This window comes from Eretmochelys imbricata, chromosome 4, assembly GCF_965152235.1.
Source record: "Eretmochelys imbricata isolate rEreImb1 chromosome 4, rEreImb1.hap1, whole genome shotgun sequence".
Classification (NCBI taxonomy): Eukaryota; Metazoa; Chordata; order Testudines; family Cheloniidae; genus Eretmochelys; species Eretmochelys imbricata.
In genome coordinates, this window is record NC_135575.1 from 98,778,748 (window position 1) to 98,794,457 (window position 15,710).

The 15,710-nt window shown below is 43.0% G+C and overlaps 1 protein-coding gene across 1 annotated transcript in view; it reads left to right on the forward strand.

Moving 5' to 3' along the window:
* Positions 1-15,710, forward strand: part of ATP8A1 (ATPase phospholipid transporting 8A1) — a 247,394-nt gene that overhangs the window by 125,317 nt on the left and 106,367 nt on the right. Inside the window, exon 23 of the mRNA XM_077815716.1 lies at positions 3,729-3,868. Within this exon, the coding sequence (XP_077671842.1) occupies positions 3,729-3,868 (140 nt within the window). The remainder of the gene's footprint in view (positions 1-3,728; positions 3,869-15,710) is intronic.

A 15,710-nucleotide genomic window follows, 5' to 3' on the forward strand; every position in this document is an offset into this window, starting at 1 on the left:
CACACTCTCTCTAGCTTTGAGAGGGAGGGACCCGGCTGCAGAGACCTAGTTCGGAGCAGGGCTGGGAAAAGGCCAAGGGAGCTCTGGCCTAGGAAAGCCCCAGGCTGCAGGCCTGGGAAGGTCTATTAGGTGCAGGGGTCGCAGGGGCAGCCACGGGTAGGCAGAGGCAGCAGATCTAATCCCAACCTTGTCTGTGATGAGTGGCTCATACTGCAGTCTGCCCTAGGGCCTGGGGGCTAGCAGGTGACTGGCAGGAGCCTACGACTGAGGCGAGGTAGGGATAGTGCATAAGGACAGAGTCTGCATACAAACTGGAAATAACACCAGCAGATCACTTTGTGCATTCAAAAATTCCCAAAATCCATAAAAAAGAGCAGAGATGCATATTGCTATAGATTACCATTTTCATGTCCAAACACTAGAACCAGTTTGCACACAAAAGATGTTCTCGGAGCCTGTTGGAGCTCTTTAGGTCTCAAGAAGTCTGAAGGTGTTTGAGTGGTTATTCCTTGACTTTAGCAAAGCTTTTGTTACCGTCTCCCACAGTATTCTTGCCAGCAAGTTAAAGTAGTATGGGCTGGATGAATGGACTATAAGGTGGATAGAAAGCTGGCTAGATTGTCGGGCTCAGTGGGTAGCGATCAATGGCTCCATGTCTAGTTGGCAGCCGGTATCAAGCAGAGTGCCCCAAGGGTCAGTCCTCGGGCCAGTTTTGTTCAATAACTTCATGAATGATCTGGACTGCACCCTCAGCAAGTTTGTAGATAACATTAAACTGGGAGGAGTAGTAGATACACTGGAGGGTAGGGATAGGATACAGAGGGACCTAGACAAATTAGAGGATTGGGCCAAAAGAAATCTGATGAGGTTCAACAAGGACAAGTTCAGAGTCCTGCACTTAGGACGGAAGAATCCATTGCACCGCTACAGATTAGGGACCAAATGGCTAGGCAGCAGTTCTGCAGAAAAGGACTTAGGGGTTACAGTGGACGAGAAGCTGGATATGAGTCAACAGTGTGCCTTTGTTGCCAAGAAGGCTAACGGCATTTTGGGCTGTATAAGTAGGGGCATTGCCAGCACATCGAGGGACGTGATCGTTCCCCTCTATTTGACATTGGTGAGGCCTCATCTGGACTGCTATGTCCAGTTTTGGGCCCCATGCTGCAAGAAGGATGTGGAAAAATTGGAAAGCGTCCAGCAGAGGGCAACAAAAATGATTAGGGACTGGAACGCATGACTTATGAAGAGAGGCTGAGGGAACTGGGATTGTTTACTCTGCGGAAGAGAAGAATGAGGGGGGATTTGATAGCTGTTTTCAACTACCTGAAAGGGGATACCAAAGAGGATGGATCTAGACTGTTCTCAGTGGTAGCAGATGACAGAACAAGAAGTAATGGTCTCAAGTTGCAGTGGGGGAGGTTTAGGTTGGATATTAGGAAAAACTTTTTCACTAGGAGGGTGCTGAAGCACTGGAATGCATTACCTTGGGAGGTGGTGGAATCTCCTTCCTTAAGGTCAGGCTTGACAAAGCCCTGGCTGGGATGGTTTAGTTGGTGATTTAGCTTTGAGCAGGGGGTTGGACTAGATGACCTCCTGAGGCCCCTTCCAACCCTGATATTCTATGATTCTATGGTTCTGGATTTGAAACTCTAACAGGTGCAAAGATCACCTTCCAAATATGAGTGCAAATGGATGCACTTACATCTTCCTGAGCATGAAGACAGTGAAATTGAGAAGACTTTATTCAGTTTCAGTACTACTGTTCAGAGCCTGTGGGTAGCAGTGAAATTGTTGAGTCCTGTCAGTGTCATTCTCCAGAAATCTAAACATCTTAAGACAGGAAATTAACAAAAAGGCACTCAAACAAACAACCTTAATTATTCCCTGTGTCCTTTAAAATCAGTTTAAGCTAATGTGGGTCCACACAAACTAAAATACCTTACTCACAATCTCAAGGGGTTTTGCATGGTGTCTCTTGAGGACAGAATTAAGTTTTCTGCTCAAGGAGAAGCTTAATTATGAAGAGTAACAGCAAATAATGACCAATTAATAATAATAAAATTAATTTTAAAAAAATCTTCAAATGTAGCCTGTATGCAAGAGTTTGCTCAGTTTTGACTTTATGGGAAGTTGGAAGAATCTGTGACAAGGCAGAGTTAAGATTGTTTGTTTGGATACCCTCACTGTGCATTTCCATAACTTAACACATTTAGATTTGAGTTTAACCATAACTCTTCCTGGGTTTTAAGATAATTACATTTCAGTAATATATTTTACACTAAATTACTGATTCATTACTCTCAATCTTAACTCTATTTTAAATTGTTTTGGTCTAGGAATATAAACAGACACACACAAACTCATACAGAGAACAAAAATTACAGATAAGAAAACCCATTTGCCCAAATTTTCTGCTTAGCCATTAGTTGTGATTTTGTGAGTGGAGAACACTTTTTTTGGTACACATTGAAATTTTTTTTAATAACATTAGGATTTACATTTTAAAAATTTCTCGTACGTTTGTATACATATGAACCCCAGTGCATATGTGCAAGTCAGACAGTTGTGCATGAATGCTTATGCAAACCCATCTTGTGTACATGTCGTACGTTTTGTATATGCATTTCAGGCAAGTTGACATTGTGAAACATTCGAGCCTAATATTGTAGGTTTTAAAAAAAAATCTGTAAATGTTACAATTAAAAACGGTAACAGGTATTTCAGAAAATCAGCTTTTCTTCACACAAGTTAAATTAAGATTGATTAAAATAATGCTTAATATTAATATTGTTTTTGAAAGTTTTATTTCCATAGTTTACAGATTGTGAGCATGAGATCATTTGCAATTTATTACTCTGAAAATATTAATTCTTCATTTCATTGCCTGCGGTGGGACATATTCATAACTTGAAAATTAAATAGTTAATTTTAAAAAAATAGTTCTGATTTTGTCTTGACATATGTATGTCCAATTATAAAATAAAGATTTATACTTTTTATCTAGAAATATCTATTTTATTGCCTGCTAATTTAAAGTATTAATGTGGTGAATGACAACTATGTTCACAAATGGAAGAGCAGTGTTTGGCAACCAAAAATCCCTAGGATGGCTTGGGCACAAAGAGGTGACAGTAAAAGGAAGCATGCTGGCTGTTTTATTCTTCGTATCTCTTTCTGTACAGGAATTTTTTGTACTATGACATTGACAGCCTCTCGTATAGAAGTGCTGCACAAGTATAATATCAAATGGCACCACTATGACTTGACCAAGTAATAAAATAAGTTGAAGTAGTTCAAGACCAGTTTGCATTGGTGCAGTAGGTTAGCATCAGGGATTTTTTCCCATTTCACTATATTGATGTAGGTATGCTGGTACAAATATTCCCAGTGTAGATAAACCCTTAATATATTGTCTTGTATTCTTGAAGCAAGGGGCTTTTGTGACATGCACCAGTGAGTTTTTTTCTTTTATCTGTCTATTCATAGTAAATTTAGCTTGTTAACTACGTATTGTTAGCACTACACAGAAATGAATCTACACTACGTGTAGTGTAGAAATGAATCTACACTACACATGCATCCGACAAAGTGGGCATTCACCCATGAAAGCTTATGCTTCAATATGTCTGTTAGTCTATAAGGTGCCACAGGACTCTTTGCCGCTTTTACAGAAATGAAGTAATTTCTAACTATGAATTGCTATTCTTACGGTCTGTTTACTATTTTAGGTTTAAGAACGCTCTGTTTTGCTGTTACTGAGATAGCAGAAAGCCAATATCAAGAGTGGCTAGATGTCTATCACCGAGCTTCAACAGCTATACAAAACAGAGCACTGAAGCGTGAGGAGAGTTATGAACTAGTTGAAAAAGTAGGTGGAGATGACTGGTTTTAGTTATGTTTTTGTCATATAGTACATGAAGTTTGAATCGTCATTTCGGGGTGAGACTTGGACAAATTAATTTTATTTATATAGTATGATTACCATAGTCTTCAAAGTTTAATTCAGAACATCATCTAATGAGGTAAAGACTTCTACTAATTCTAATTCTAAAGACTTTATTATACACTAAATGGCAAGTAGGTTAACCATAAAAAGAAGTTTTTTGGGGTTTTTTTTGAGCTGTATATTTTCAAGAATTTATAAAAGCAAATACTGTGTTGATATATTTAATCCTCTGTTTGTTAATCCTTTGATTTATATCAGAGGTCAACATAATTGTGTTTTTGTGAGTAATAATTATCTATCTTTTCTATACTCTCCCTGTAACATCAGGGCATAGTGTAACTTTCTGAGGTGATGTAGCACACTGTATGGTCTTTCCTCAGCTGCCGGTAATTTGTCTTACTGGGTCTACTAGTACCATCACATATTGTCAGACATGATACATATGTTTAGCTGGCCTATTTCTAATTAGTTAGGCTAGCCTCTAGATTTTTATGTGCTAATTACATGGTGTGTATCTATTTATACTATATAACATTTCAGTCAAACCTAGGTGCTAGTTTTGCCTGCTCATTTCTCACTAATGGTGGAATTTTCAAAAGCAGCTAATCAACTTTAGAACACAAGTCCCATTGAAAGTCAAACATTGTCTAGGGGCCTGACCCAGCTGCTACTAGAGGCAATGGGAGTTTATCCTGTGAACTCCTAAGGTGGGTTTTTTTTAATTGCACATAAGGGAACTAAATGCTCAACTCCCCAAGGCACTTTTGCAAATGCTTCCCCCACACACCATATTAACCTCTCCCACTCTCCATGGCATTTCTTTACATAAAAGTGGACAGTGGAAGCAAGTATGCATCCCATTGCATTTTGATAGTAAATGTTTTTCACATTTCTATTTGCGGTGTTGTAGCGGTGTTGGTCCCAGGATATTAAAGAGATGACGTAATGAGGTGATATCTTTTATTCGACCAACTTATGTTGGTGAAAGAGACAAGCTTTTCAGGTAAGAAGAGCTCTGTGTAGCTTGAAAGCTTGTCTTTTTCACCAACATAAGTTGGTTCAGTAAAAGATACTGCCTCGCCCACCTTGTCTCTTTGACATTCCGTTCAGGATTTTGTTGAACTGTTCTAAGTGGTTGAAGTAAGGTGGTGTTAAGGTGTTTCTCCTTGTACTTTGTCCCCAGAAGGTAGTGCTTCTTTATTATATATTACTAATATTGATGGTTTTATGGGGAAATTGTAGTAAAATAGTGCTTCATGTATTGCACGGGTAGTTAGGGGTGGGAAGGGGGAGGATGAAACATGCAGTTTGCAATGGCTGCTCCTCACAAGAAAGCAGACTGTATCATCCCCTCCCCCAGCAGCACCAGACAAAAGCCAGTCATACAACCCTACAACACCCTTCTCCACTCCCATTACCCAAGGGCAAGCAGTAGTGGGAGGACAAGTCCCAGACTTTGGACCCAGATTAAGCATGTGATTCCCTTCCCCTCATTCCCCACTGTTCCCTGTAATATGAGGAAGATAGGGAGGAAAAGAAAAGTGTGAAACAGCAGCCCCCACCTTCCCAAAGGTAAAGAGATGGGTAAATGGACAAGGAACATGGAATTTGACTCAGCAGCTCCTGGATGAATTCTCCACCACCCTAACCTCTGATTAGAATGTGCAGTTGTGATAAGTGTACAAACAAATTGGGTACTTATTTTGCACATACATTTGAGTCTAAAACTTTTAAAAATTAGACTCCTAGAATTCAGAACGCTGAAAGCTGCTAAGGAGCTGGCCAGGAGCAGGATTGTCCAGTACACTGTCCTTGCTTATTCCCTTCCTCTGCCCAGACTTTCATTCTTCAGTAGGGCAGTGCCTATAAAAACTCCAACCAACCATCCTCCCATACTTCTGAATCTTTTTTTTTTAACCACAAAAATGTATGTGGCTCGTCTTTCAATACTGCTGTGCCCCTACAGTCTCACTGAAATCAGTAGGCGATTCAGGAGCTGATTATCTTTTAAAATTAGGCCTATTTTGTTTAAATGTCATTTGCCTTTTTGAGGGCTGCATAATTATCTGAAAATCTTACAAGGAACAGCTGAATTACCTTTTAAGTCTTTGCTTATTGGAACTAACAAAGGTTCTTCTTTCAGTGGTCTCTGCATATTCCCACTTGTGGGAAATGGTGCCCCAGGCATCAAGCTGCAGAATTTTTCTAGTAAGCAGAATATTGGGGCTACTTGCCCCTCCCCTTCATGGAGGATTCCAACGGTACAGAAGGGTCCCAACCATCCTTCAGTTCAAGTGCTTGCATTTGCCCATTGCACTGTAGGTGTGTGTATGCCTCATGCACTAGCACTGGAGAGTTTTCCCTATCAGAACCTGTAGGGGTGGCCCCGCCCACCTCAGAGTTCCTTCTGTTGCAAGCAAGAGTATAAAGGGCAGAGATGCCCCAGCCCTCCTCTAGTTCCTTTTTACTGTCAGTGATTGAAGCATTGGTGTTCCCTATGAACAGTTACTCAATCTGCATAGCGGTACTCAAAACATTCCTCGGAGTTTTTTTTCTTCTATTTTTATAATTTTAAATTCTTTCTTTTGACTTGGTCTTCCTTTTGGAGCTTTTCCAGTGCAGTGGGGCCCTGGACCCTACGTTGTACCAGGGGACTTACGCCGAGGTCCCTGGAGTTCCAACTTTGTGCGGACCGTAGGAAGTCCATGTCTGTTAGTGACTGTCACTCCCACTGCCTCAAGTGTCTGGGTGAAGGCCATGTCAGAGATAGGTGCTCAATCAGTCGTGGCTTCAAGATTCAGATGAAGCTGAGGGAGAAGCACCTCCACCAATATATCTTCATGGAGGCTGCCCTTAGACCAGTGTTGGATCCCCCTCAATTATCTATGAGAAAATTGAAATGAATAGGCCAATCAAGCCTGGGGTCTAGTATCTCAGCCCCACTGGGGACCTATTAGTTGTCTTGAGGTATGCCTCTGGCATCCAAATCTACATCATCTCATAAAAATAGATCTCCCAGGAAGGATGCTTCCCCCACCTGCTATGAGAGGCCAGTGACGGTTGATACCAAACAGCCTCCCAAGTCCCATGCGGTTGATTCACCATTGCCAGCTTCGCAACAACCATCGGTACCACAGCACTTACCACAAGACCAACCCAGGGAGCAGTTTCCCATGCCTCTGCTTCAAGCCTTTTCTTCTTCTCTGGGTGAGGCCCTGGTACCAGAAGCAGCATTCTCAGTACCCACTGGTTGTAAAGTATATCAGGAGTTACTTAGGAGAATAGCAATCTCTCTAGGCATCCAGGTGGACATTCTCCATCCAGCTGAAGCAGGGAAGGTGTGTCCCTGCCTATTAACAAGGCTATCTTGCAACTGTCCAAAGTGATCTGGTAGACCCCATCCTCCATTCCTCTGGTGGGCAAGCCAACAGAAGTTCCATTCCCTAGGACAGAATGGAAATACCAGGTTCTGTCCTAGGAATTTCAGCAGGTCCATCTACATCCCACCCCCAGTTCATTAGTTGTGGCCATGGTGAATGCAGGAAGTCATCAGGGCACTACTTAGGCTTCCTCCAGGACAAAGATGCGAAAGAGCTTGATCTTTTCGTCAGAAAAACTTAGTCCATAGCAACTCTACAATATCAGCTTGCTAATCATCACATCTTATTGTCATAGTATGAATTCTCCAATTGGGAAGCCATATCCCAGTTTGTCACCAAGCTGCCTGAAGATGCAAGGGAGCAGTTCCAGTTGGTTGTGGCTAAAGATCACCTCACTGCTTGTTCGGCTTCCCTAGATGTGGTGGATTCTGCAGCCAGGGCCAGTGTGACACCTGTGACAATGCACCATTCCTTTTGGTTGCAGTCCTCATGAATTCCTACAGAGGTGGAAAAAATGATTGAAGACTTCCCTTTCCAAGTGTGTGCCTTGTTCTCTTCCAAAACAGATGGGGCTTTGCACACCCTAAAGCATTAGAGAGCAGTTCTGAAGTCTTTGGTCCTCTACATCCTGATAATGAAAAGGACAAAATATCATCCTCCAACCAGCCTAGACAGCAGTACTCCCTCTTGTGTCAGGCTCACAACCTAAGAGGAGGCAAATGCCTTCCACTTCCTCAGGCTTCAGGCGTCCACAGGCCTCAAAACAGCAGATTTGACTCTTCTATATCAAGGACAGCATGCCACCTAACCTGGATCTATCTGGGCCTTCCCTGCCTACCAAGACAGGTTGTCCCACTCCTACATGTCTGGCAGTCCATCACCTTGGCCAAATGAGTGCCAAGCACAGTGAAATTGGGATATACCCTGGACTTCCTCACTGTCCCCCCCTTCCCTTTTCCCATCCCTCTTCAGGAACCACTCTCATGAGTCTGTACTAAGAGAAGAAGTGCAGATTCTACGTTCTGTGGGAGCTATAGCAGAAGTGTTCCATCTTCATCAGGGCAGGGAGTTCTTTTCCTGATACTTTCTAATTCCCAAAGCCAGAGGAGGTTTCAGACTCCTTCTAGACCAGGGTGGGGAACCTACATCCTGTGGGCTGGATCCGGCCTGTTGTCTAATTTCATCTGGCCCACGGCAAGTCTCGGCACCCACCTGTGAGGTTGGAGCCATGAGCGCCGGCTTGCACTGACCCAGGCGGGAAGTCCCGAGTCTCAGCGCTCACCTCCCCAGGTGGACAAGTTCAATGTTTTATATTTCTCTCTCTAAAACAAAAAACTAAATTAAGATGCTTTTTACTTGCGTGTAGCCCGCAATTGATTTTTTTTTTCCTCTGGGTCAATGGCCCGTGATAGAAAAAAGGTTCCCCATCCCCGTCCGTAGACCTTCGGAACCTGAACAGATACATCAAGAAGATAAAGTTCCAGATGGTTTCCCTGGCCCCAACTACCCCTTTCTCAGATCTGGGGGAATGGTAGGTGTCCTGTAAATCAAAGGCAACATATTTCCACGTGGCAGTCCATGTTCCTGGGGTTCATAGTAGGATACAACCACTACCAATTCACAGTACTGCCTATTGTCAGCCTGCGGGGGGTTACCAAGTACATGGCATTGGTAGCAGCTTACCTCCTCAAGCGGGATGTACGTGTATTTCCTTACCCAGACAACTGTCTGGTTCAAGGCTACTCCAGACCTCCATTTATCAAACACTGCATCTCTTCAACATACTGGACCAATTTTATCATCTATCCAAAGGATAGAATTCATTAAGGCAATCGTGGATTCCAAATCTGCCAGGATATTCCTGCCTTTTTCCAGGTCTCGGGCTTTATGAAACCTGTGTGTGTCCCTCAAGAAGTATCCTCAGAGTACTGTAAGGATTGCTTCAGGATCCTAGGTCACATGGCAGCATGTACCTATGTCTCCCTTCACACCAGACTGCACATCAGCACATTGCAGACATGATTCAACTCAGTATATCGACCTGGACAAGACAACCTGTTGTTGTCTCTGAAATGGTGAATGAGCTAGTCCAACATGTGTAGAGGAGTTACTTTCTCACCGCCTCTCCCAACCATTACTCTGGTAACAGATGCCTCGGCCATAGAATAAGGAGCACATCTGAGTGCCCTCCAAATGCAAGGGTTGCAGTCCAAGGCCATGCTCCACATAAACATTTTGGAATTGGGAGTGATATTTCATTCATGCCAGCGGTTTCAGTCTCATATCCAAGGCAAGGTGGTCCAGGTTCTCACCAACAACACTGCAGCAGTGTTTTATGTGAACAAGCAAGGCGATGCCAGGTCCAGCAGCCTTTAGCAGAGCAGTCAAGTTATGGAACTGGTGTATTGATCCTTCACTTTAGACCATGAATGATCTCTCAACATGAGTATTCTGTTTTGGGTGTTTCACATAGAGGTTTTCCAGCTATGGATTATTTGTGATATCTGTCCTCAAAACTTTCCTTGTTGGTCTTTTTTATTTTAACTCTGCCATTTGTGAGGGTGGAGCAGGAGTATTTTCTTTCTAGTTAGATTTAAAAGAATTGGTACCTGTTGGGCACAGATATTGTCTGTATGACCCATAGGAGTGGAAGGGCCACACCCACTCCTACTGGTTGGGGAAGCTCCTCAGACCCAGTCCACCAAGTCTGGCAATGTGCAACTCCATTATTGACTTTGAACGACCACTAACCTAAGTGACTCTGTGCCCAGTTTAAGCAGCCTTCATTTTCTGGTCTTATCTGGGTGAGCATGGTGCTATTCAGTGCACAATGCAGGCCAGCCTCAAGGTCCCTGGATTCCTCTGGGTTGACCTGATTTGGTACTGAGGTCCAGGCACCATTGGCATTGCCCTGAGGGCCCCCAGATCCCTCTTGGTTGATCTAATTCAGCACCAACATCCCAGCATTGTTGATAGCTCCAAGGTCCCCAAATACCTTTGGGTTCACCTATATAGTGCCTAATTCTGGTGCTGTTGACACAGAACCAAAGTCCCTGCATCCCAAGGGGTTGACTGAATTTAATGCCGGCTTCCTGGCACCATCAATTCAATGCCAAGGTTCCTGTGTCCCCCAGAGTTGACCTAATTCTATGTCGACATCCTGGCATTGTCTAATTAACACTGATGTACATGAATCCTTAGAAGTTGACCTGGTAAGATGCTGAGGTTCTGACACCATAGACATCTGCAGATCCATCCAGATCTATTGAGTCCAGTTCCTAGGATCCAGCATTCTGGAGAACCACTTTAATAAGTGGCCCAGTGCCCATTAATGTTCCTACAATAATCCTGGGTCATCTGACTCTGTTATGGCTTTGGTACCCTCAGATGGTGTACCACTTGCCTAAAGTGGTCCAGTGCCAGGATAATGAGAATTGGTCTCCAGATCCTTCCAGGTTGACTGGGTCTAGTAGTATGGATCCAGCACAATTCACATTGATGAACCATTTACCTGGGCTAGAGTCAAAAAAAGACTTAGCCATTGTGACACTGAGATTGCAATGCCTAAAGTTTTGGTGCCTGGAAAATCATAGGAACACCACTGCAATTCACAAAGCCTAAAGATGCCTAAGCTCCCTATACAATTAATAGGGTGAGATAGGTGTCTTAGACTGTGATTCACAAAAGCCAGCAAGCTAGTTAATGGGAAATAGTGATGACTGGAGTGTGTCATAAGCCCCAGTCCTCTTACAGAGATAGGCACTTAAGTCCAAGCTTCAAAGAGGTGCCTATTTCTGCTTGCAATTCTCAGCTATGAACCCTCTCTTGGAGTTAGGCACATAAGGCATTTCTTCCAAGAAGTATTGTTTTTATGCAGCTCAAGTGGAAATAGAATCCTTGGGTACACGTAGTTTGGGAGCAAGATCCAGTACCGTTAACTTGGGTAAACTGCTTGTCAAAATGGTTTGGTACTCAGTGTCAACAATATTCACATCCCCAGGTTTGCTCAGGACAGCTGTGTCTAATGCTGACATGACTTACTGTTTCTGAGGTATCATTTTCTTAAGGAGTATTATTGTCTACATCAGTGTCACCAAGGTGCCCTGATCTGTCACAGGTTCAGGAGAATCACAAATTGTGATGTTCCAGGCCTAGCCTGAATGGCATAGGCCCCCATATTTATCTTCATTGGCTGAGTCTGGTTCTGAGAACCTGGCATCATTATCTCTGTTTTTTATAGGTGGCAACATACTCCCCTGATTCTTTGAGAGCTATTGAATTGGCACTCCTAAAATATGCATCTACTATCCTAGTCTCATTTAAACACCATTGAGAGGAGATATCTACCAATGGTTTTCTCCCAGAGCCTCTAGAGTTAGTCAGCTGAGGCCTTAGGCATTCCTTTTGTGACAGTCACTCCAGAAGAAATCAGTAGAACTGGTCATGTTCTGAGTAGAACCTGTAACAGCATTAGTTGGCGATGAAACCTTTTTAAAGGGACAGGAGGAGAGGGGAAAGACAACTGCAGGTGATTGGGAGATGCCCACAAACACTGCAGGTAGTTATAGGGCTCTTGACTCAGTAGGGGGACGATGGGAAGACCTGTGGAGAACGCCAAACTCCAGGCAACAGGTGCTCAAGACTAAATCGTGCCCAGGTTTTTTAAACCTTTCCTCACAGGATAGGTTTTCTAAACTTTTTATTATTTTTGTTGCTTTCTTCTGGACTCTTTTCAATTTTTCCAAATCTTTCTCAAAGTGTGGCCTTCAGAACTGAGCACAGTATTTCAGCTGAGACCTCAGTACTGCTGAGCAGAGTGGGACAATTACCTCCCATGTCTTAGATATGACATTTCTGTTAATACACCTGTGATGGAGTGGACTAGGCCTAAAGGCCCCTGCTGGAGGCCTCAGGGTTCTGCCACACCCATCCCAGGAAAGGAGCAGTGATGAGGTCCTCCAAGCAGGCTAGAGTGGCTGCAGAGGAGGCAAACAATCAGGGCCCAGGAGGGCTATATAAAAGGAGCTGCAGAACGGTGCAGAAGTTAATTGCTGCTTGGAGCTGGAAAAGAAAGGACTGCGTACTTGGCTGGCTGAGGGAAATGCAACACAACGGACAGTTAAGTGGGGGCAGGGACGGGGGAGCAAGAGGCTCCTGGTTGGCTGCTAGGACTGAGCCAAAGACCGTTAGCTAGCGAGACTGTGGGAACAATGAAGATGCTCCCAGCTGGCTGCAGACACTGAGTAAGGACTGAGCCTGGGGAGGGCTGCAGGAAGATAGTATCTCCAGGGAGGAAGCCCTGGGGATACAGCCTCATACCAGGGCTGGACTGATTTAAAGTTAAAGACTGTGGATGCACCCAGCCAGAGGGGGCGCTTGCAAGAAGTGGGTGCTGACCCCGTTACAACACCACAGAATATTAGCCCTTTTTTTTTTTTTTTTTTTGCAACTGCATCACTTTCTTGGCTCTTATTTAATTTGTGATCCACTGTAACCCTTAGATTCTTTTCAGTAGTATTATCTGGCCAGTTATTCCCCATTTTGTATTTGTGCGTGGGATTTTTCCATCCTAACTGTAGTCCTAATTTAATTTCATCTTGTTGATTTCAGACCAATTCTCCAATTTATTAAGGTCATTTTGAATTTTGATCTTGTCCTCCAAAGTGCTTGCAAAGCCAGCTTAGTGTCATCCACAGAAGTTATAAGTACACTCTCTATGCCATTATCCAAGTAATTAGTGAAAATATTGAAATGTATCAGATCCAGCACAGACCCTTGGAGAACCGCACTAGATACATTCCCATAGTTTGAAATTGAACCAGTGATAATAACTCTTTAAATATGTTTTTTCAGTCATTTTTGAACCAACCTCAAAGTAATTTCACCTAAACCACGTTTCCCTAGTTTACTTATCAGAATGTCATGGTGGGACTGTGTCAAAAGCCTAACTAAAAATCAAGATATATCACATCTGCTGATTCAAAACCATAAACCTATCTGCCAAAATCACAAATGTCTTATTTTGGCCTCAGTCTGGCATTATGTAAAAGGCGTATGTCCAGACCAGGCTTCTTTATTAACAAGAAGAATATCCATTGTCATCAGTTCTGCTTCAGGGTGAAATAAGACCCATTGCCAATAACAAGCTCCCTTTTCTTGGACAGGAATCAGGAATTGCATTATGTGTTCCCTCTGATTCCATAGGATCAGAAGATCGGACTGACCTGCAGACACACATGGCAAAGATGTTGTCATAGCCATAACCAGGTCTTAGAAGTTTGGTTCAAACATCCTAGTTCTGATGATAGCACCACTTTCCAAATTTCTGGAACTTTGTCTTAAAGTTGGGAATAAGAATCTACCTCCTGAATTTTCTCAGGTTGACACGCTTGATGAGAGTTCTGACATGCTTGGTGACAGTGTTTCTCAGAAGTGTAGTGGGGGTGGGTTTAATTGGAAAGCAGGACCTTCTTGTGTTCAACCTTGCCATCTTTAACACTTGGAACATTCAGAGCCATGTTATCTGTTTGTGCAGGCTGTATGGGTTGTGACTGCAGCTTTCATCTTCACATGCTTGGAGCAACAATCCCCTCTCACCTTGCAATATCCTAGTTTATGGAAGGATTGCTCCATGTACCACTAGGCTTACATCAGGTAATTGCTTTGCCTTCATGGCTGCACCAAAGGCGTATGGATTGTGAATTATGGTTGTGCTGTGAGTACACAGGGAGAGCATAGCCTTTTAGCTGCCCCAAGGTTATTTCCTGTGGTGCACCTCTCTTTTGATTTGGGGTTGGTGTCTTGCTTCTCAAAGCTCTTGGAATCTCTGGTCTGATAAATGTCAGAATATCATCTGTGCCATTTGTCACAGGGAAGTTGCACCTCTGACTTCTTCATGGCTTCTTTGCAGTCACTCCACACAGGCTCATACCTTTAAACATCCCCTTTCTCAGGGTAGGAACACACATTCTTCTTCCTTCAGACTGGAGATTTAGGCTGCAATTCCATTGCAATTCACTGTGCTTATCCCAGTGGATCTTACTTTAGTGCAGCACCTGCATTTCTGCTGTCTTCCAGTGCTATGACCTAGTTTACCAATGACCAGACAGCTTTCACAAAGCAAGACAAAAGCATATAAATCAGTAAACAGTATACTCACATGCTAAGCTTACCAGGTATTACCTGTCATCCGCCTGGGATCCTGGTAGGTCTCTACACAAGTTTGTCCATTTTTCATTTCAGAATCTGTGACCCTCTAAATCAGCTCAAGCTGAGCTTTTATACAGTTTGGGGCTTTTGTTTTCTGGCCCTCTTTAACCCAGTCAAAACCATTATATGCAATTTCCCACTGGGAGGTGGTACTTCTCCAGTGCTGTTTAGAGATTTGCATTAATTACCCCCCAGTGACTTTCGTTCCTGCAGGAAGCTTTGTAACCCTCCTCCATGGAACCAGAATACAATTCCTAATTTACAAAGATAAATATATCATTTATAGATTAAAATAGTCTGAGGTTTTCATGCTTCCAAGCTCTCAGATCTGCCACACCGCACACATAAGAGAATTTGTCGCATCCATAACTACTGCCTGGACTTAGTGAGATACAGGCAAAATGGCCAGTCTTCTATAAACTAGTCCATATGGCATATTTGGTTAGTCAGTGTCCTAAAATCATTGTTTCTGGTCTCACGTCATCTCTGTTGTCATGTCAAACAGACCAGCGTTCTGTATGCATTTCCCCAAGTATCTTTTATAACCTTATTAAGACTTGCCAGGTGCTCATGCACCTGCATATATAAAAAATTATTCAACTAGTCTGAAGACTGCATCCATTTCAGGCCTTTTGTTTTCTTTGTAGAGTTTTCAAAGCTGTTGCCGAAAGTTGTATATGTATTTACTTAAAAATAATTATTCCTCACTGTGGTTTCTCAGGTTGCTGTCATCTGATGTGGGAGACTGAAATTGTGGTCCCTTACAATGTAATCTAGTGCTTATGCCTGTTGTGGAAGTTTTGCAGTCCTTTTCACCTAGAATTTCTTCCTAAGGGCTTGTACTGATTGCTTCTCTCTCTCACAAAAAAGACTATGCCGAGGCCACTCTAAGGGAAAATAAAAATAGAGGGGTTACTTACTAGTAAGTTTCAGAGTAACAGCCATGTTAGTCTGTATTCACAAAAAGAAAAGGAGTACTTGTGGCACATTAGAGACTAAACAATTTATTTGAGCATAAGCTTTCGTGAGCTACGGCTCACTTCATCGGATGCATACTGTGGGGGGAGAGAAAACCTTTTGTAGTGGTAAACACCCATTTTTTCATGGTTTGTGTGTATAAAAAGATCTTTTGTATTTTTCCACAGTATGCATCCGATGAAGTGAGCTGTAGTTCA